Source organism: Manacus vitellinus, unplaced genomic scaffold (assembly GCF_001715985.3).
Source record: "Manacus vitellinus isolate BGI_N305 unplaced genomic scaffold, ASM171598v3 scaffold_1_pilon, whole genome shotgun sequence".
Lineage (NCBI taxonomy): Eukaryota > Metazoa > Chordata > Aves > Passeriformes > Pipridae > Manacus > Manacus vitellinus.
Window position 1 is genome coordinate 49,775,960 of NW_021939396.1, and position 5,028 is coordinate 49,780,987.

At 46.0% G+C, this 5,028-nt stretch overlaps 1 protein-coding gene across 1 annotated transcript; it reads right to left on the minus strand.

Moving 5' to 3' along the window:
* Positions 1-966: 966 nt before the first annotated feature.
* TMEM200C (transmembrane protein 200C) lies at positions 967-4,381 on the minus strand. Its single transcript, XM_008925548.3, has 2 exons — positions 4,287-4,381; positions 967-3,348 (listed from the first exon to the last, which is right to left on the minus strand). Exon 2 carries the CDS (start codon positions 3,304-3,306, stop codon positions 1,657-1,659), a length of 1,650 nt encoding a protein of 549 aa, XP_008923796.1. The 5' UTR covers positions 3,307-3,348; positions 4,287-4,381; the 3' UTR covers positions 967-1,656.
* Positions 4,382-5,028: the final 647 nt, after the last annotated feature.

Genomic DNA, 5,028 nt, shown 5'->3' on the forward strand with positions numbered 1-5,028 from the left:
TCTTTTTCTTTTTTTTTCTTCTTGTCTTTTAAATTAGCCCTATTTATTACAGAATTCTGCAGGATTACTAAAAGCAATAGTGTTTAGTAATAGGTATATTATCTGTCACAATGTACTGTAATGTAAGTAAATATGCAACTAAGTATTTTAAAACATGAAACCACAAGAAAAAATTTAATTGCAGCAGAAAGACTTCTGTCTGTTTACACACTGTGTTTGTTCAATGTGGATTTCTCTTCCCATAGTGGAGAAATGCCACATTCATATTTAAAATCTGAAGTATTGACAAAATATTCTGAGCACATAAAGCTGTTTTGGCAAAATACGAGTGCCTGCCGTGCTGCAGCTATGAAAATGAAACAGCTCATCAATTTACCAAAAATCTGCCTACAGACGAGGCATTCTTCAGGAAACCTGATGCTTGTCTCATGCAGGAAGAAATTCTCACCATGCTAAACTCAGTGAAAAACCTCTGCTGACTTCAATAGGGTCAACTGCTAGGAGACTGACAGGGCTATCATTATGCTTCAAAATTAATCTTATGCACACGCATTCACGAATAGGAATTGTAATGGCAGAAACACTTGATGCAACAGTTATAAGGGAAGTGAAAAATTGAGAAAGAAGGTTAATCTGTTACTCACAAAAAAACTAATCTGAATAGAAGATCAAACCTTTAAAAAATTTTTTTCCTTAGCCTGTCAAAATCTCACATTTCTTCAGCTGTCTGTCACAGAGCACTGTCAGAAATGGAGATGGAATCTGCTGACTGAATTACAGTGTGGTTTCTCAGAGACTGAACCAGTAATTATTTTGAAATTACATCTACATTATTAATTACCTACTTAAAAGTATAAGCAAACCTTTGGCCTCATAGCATCTCTATAATCTTTCACAGTATAAAACTAAACAGTTTCTGATACCTGTAATTACTTACCAAAATAAAGGACTTATTTTTTATAGAAGTTTTGTTTGTAAATGTTTTATTAAAAAAAATCTTTTAATGCTATTAGTCAATACACGTGTAATAATACTTTAATAAAGTATCATGTAGTAGTATGCATTTTGGATTCAGGAATGTAATGGTTTTAACTAAATCACCAGAGCTCTGTTCTGCTCCAGTCTCTTTCAAACTGTTATTTTCTTCCAGAACTTAAACAAACTCATTCTTTGTCAAGGTACATCATCCTTAAGGCCTTGCAAACTTTTTAGTGATTGAACCAAAACAAAGATAGAGCTCAGCTTGCTTTTTGAAGACCACATTGCTTTTGAGCTTAAAAAGATGCCTGCAGTGTTCAAGCAGCTAGTGTCAAATCAGCAAGAAAGAAATCAGAGGAGAAGAAGGGGCACTTGGAAATCAAAACAGTAAAGTGCACAGCTATACTGCCTGAAATTGTATTAATCTGATCCAAAGAACTTCCTGGACTGTGGATATTTAATACAATTTGGCTTGCATGAAACATACAATCACGATTAGACAGAGAGGATTTTCTTTTTTCTTCCTGAAATCATCTACAGGATTTAGGGAATTCAATTTTCAAGGGTAACATAGTGCAGCTCTTTGGATATTGATTGGTTTCCTAAGTCCACAAGGAGATGAAGAAGGGAGAAAGGTGTGGAGGAATGCAAGGTGTCCTCGTGCCTTCTCTGTTTTATTTAGATGCCAGTACTCTCCAGCTCCCCATCCTCCAGCCCTAATGCAGCATGTGACCTAGAAATCATAAAGAGTTTCTCCTTATTTGTGTACTGTCTTTGAGTTTGCTGAGATTGCTCTCCTGTTTGCTCTCTGCTGGTAGCCTTGAGGGGGTCCGTCTTCTCAACCGGTTCCTCCTCATAATCCTGAATTTTACTGGCTGTGGTGTTGGCAACTGACTCCAAGGAGGTGCCTGCCTCCTCCAGGTGGCTGTAGCCCTTATTGCTGCTGGAAGGCTCAGACTGGGAGCTCTGGGAGTCCGTCCTGGTAATGGCAGAAGGGGCTGAGGGGGGTGATCCCCCCAGATCCAGAGATTTGGAGTAGCTAGAAGATGCCTTTACCAAGAGGCTGGAGTCCAGGACCCCACTGTCAGCTGGTGATCGAGGTGGTTCAGGGAAAAGGGGACGCCTGGCATCAGGCAAGCAGCTGATGCTCTGCCGCCTGAGAACCAGCTTGTGCCTCCTTGTCCCACAGCCTCCCTCGATGTGGCTGCTGCTGAGGTTGGTTAGGCTCAGTTCAAACTCTCCCCGAGGGATCTCCTGGGCTCCCCGCTCACCAGGTGGTCTCCGCCAGTCTCCCACTCTGCTGCCTGACCCCAAGGGCAGGAGGGCAAAAGCGCTCAGTGAGGAGCCAATGATGGAGCTGGCTGTGCTGCACTGGTCACAGCTCTCTGGTGGGCTGCAGGGAGGGCTGGTGACAGTGTGGCCAGCAAGGGCAGCACGCTCCCGGCAGATGCTGTACACGGCCTCAGCCAGGCTGGGTGGCTGTGGTGGGGGGCAGAAGGAGGAACGTCGTGGTGAGGATGCCAGATCTGGCGGGGAAAGGGAGACACCCAGTCCCGGTGGCCAGGAACTCTTGGCCAGCATGGCTGCAGCACCCAGGCCTTCACCACCAGGCTTTAGCTCCAGGCCCCGGGACTGCATGTAGTTGACAAAGCCGTTGAGAGGGGCCGAGGGCGGGGTGCCTCCATCCTTGGCCCGCAGGCTGTGGGCATCGATGACGGTGGAATAGAGGTCACGCAGGTTGATGATCTTGGTCTTCTTGTCGCGGTTCTCGTGCAACACCGCATTGGCGCAGATGAAGAGGAAGATGCCAATGCCCATGATGAGAGGGCCCAGCACCTTCAGCTTGTCTGAATGCAAGTAGCTTGAGAAAAGACGGAAAAGGAAACCCACTGAGGCCTGGGGGGACGAGGAAGTCGGGAGGGACTGCAAAGACCCACTGGTAGTCGTAGTGGTGGAGGTATTGGCTCTGGGGGGTGACTCTGGATGGATCCCTGCTTGTGCCCCTTCCTGGCTCTGGGAGTGGTTCTTGGGAGTGACACCTTGCGGTGCTAGGTGTCTGCCCACACTGACGCTGCCTTCTCTGTACACCTGGCTGGGCTTTGGCCAGTAGCCCACCACAGCCAAGGCGATGCCCACCAGCAGTACCAGGATGCCACAGAGGGCAATGAGCCCTGAGAGGGAGCACAGCTTGAGCTTGCCTTTCACCACAACCACATCGTTCTTGCGCTTCTTTTTGGCCTTGCGCTTGCGTTTGGGGACTTGGCTTTGGGGCCGCAAGGGGTCCTGTTTCCTAGCCGAGATCCTCAGGAGGCCTCCAGTGGCGATCATGGCTGGCTACCACCGCACTGCCCCCTACGGCCACTCCAGCTCCTGCAATGAAAGGGAGAAGAGGATGAGGACCAAGGACAGACCCACAGCACAAGAGATACCTCTATCTACTCTTCCTCCTTAAAAATCCTGCTAATTAAAACCCTGAAAAAGTGGGACAGGAGTTGACATCAACAGGCAGATCTCCCTTGCCCACACAGCTCCTGTGAGTGAGAAAGAGACAGGCAGACTGACAGCATCAAAGCAGCCACGGGCCCCACTCTGCTCTTGCCAAACAGCTAATTAATTTCTTTAGACTCCAGGTAAATGACAGAGACAGTGGTATCAGCTAGTGTAAACAAACAAAAAAATTATCTCTCTGGTCTCAGAGGGAGTTTGCAAAGCACCAGAGCTCAGAGGATGTCGAGCCCCACTCTCTAATACGCTCTGGGGTTACATGCACACTGACTGTAGTTAGTGACATCATGCAGGTTTGAGTGGGATGGGGGAAAGAAAAGCAGGAAGGCAGTATACTTGATCTATAGATACCATTTGTTTCATTATGCTACTTACACACAACTGGAGGGAGGGTTAAACATATTACTTGTCCTGCTTAAATGAGTGGGAAAGGAATTACTGTAAAATGCACAAGGGAAACACATTCACCGGAAAGTGGTGCCCTGTGAAAGTTTTTTCCTAGCCATTTGCACTTGATCTGCAATATTACAGAAATTCATCTCCCGCCTGTGGTCCAGAGGTATCCCTAGTTTGGGAATATGTGCAATGCTCCAGGTAACTGTTATGTAACGCCGATGAATTCATCCCTCACCCCCTCCTGCCCTCAGAAAAGAGAGATGGTGGCTGGCAGGTAAGAGATGCCAGGTCAAATACTATTAAAAAGAGGAGTGAACCCTTGTAAGTCACCCGGGGAAACCATAAGGAGTGCTTGCAGGGAAACTGGTGGGGGACTAAAAATTGAGCATTTGCGGTTTTTGTCTTACTGGAACATCAGAAGTCATCTCTCTGTTCCAGTGATCTGAGCTATAAACGACAGCATGTAGGAGAAATTCCTGCACCATTGCAATTCTTTTGGAACCTATTTCTTCATGCTACCGAGGAGCAGGATCCCCTCCCTCCTTTCTCTTTCTGAGCGTCCTATTATTTTTGTTTTGAGAGGCAAAAGATGACAGCACTGAATACGACTCACAAAGTTCAATTAATTGCACTGAAAGGCGATTAAGTAAGCACCTAAAAAAAAAACAACCTTAAAACCTTGCTCCTCTTCCCCTGTTTAGCCTTTAAATCTCATCTCTTTTCTGTTCGAATGCCAGATTTACCACGTATGCAGTAATATTGTGTCCCATTTACTCTGTTTGTATTTTCCCCAGAAAAAAAGATGGGTGTTGTCAGCAAGGACGTTGTTAAATTACTCTCTGAGGTGCTGCACGCTCAAAACAAAGAGCAGATTTCTCTTTCCTATCGCTGAACTGTTTATCAAAAAAAAAAAAAAAGAAAAAAAAAAAAGAAAAAAAGAGAAAGCATTGTGTTGATGCAAAAGTGTAATTATCGGGGCATTCTTTGTTTTAATTGACGATTCCTTGATCTCATTTTCTGCTCCCCACTAGCCAGCTGCCCGTCTTCTCTCCACGGCGATAACAGATGGTCATCAGCTCCGAGGAACGCTCCCAGTCCGGCATCTCCTGGCACTTAGTTTCGGCGACGGCGAGAGCAGCGTTCGGCAGG

Excerpts from the sequence above, each read along its gene's own strand:
- TMEM200C (XM_008925548.3), bottom strand. The coding sequence starts at position 3,306 with ATGATCGCCACTGGAGGCCTCCTGAGGATCTCGGCTAGGAAACAGGAC.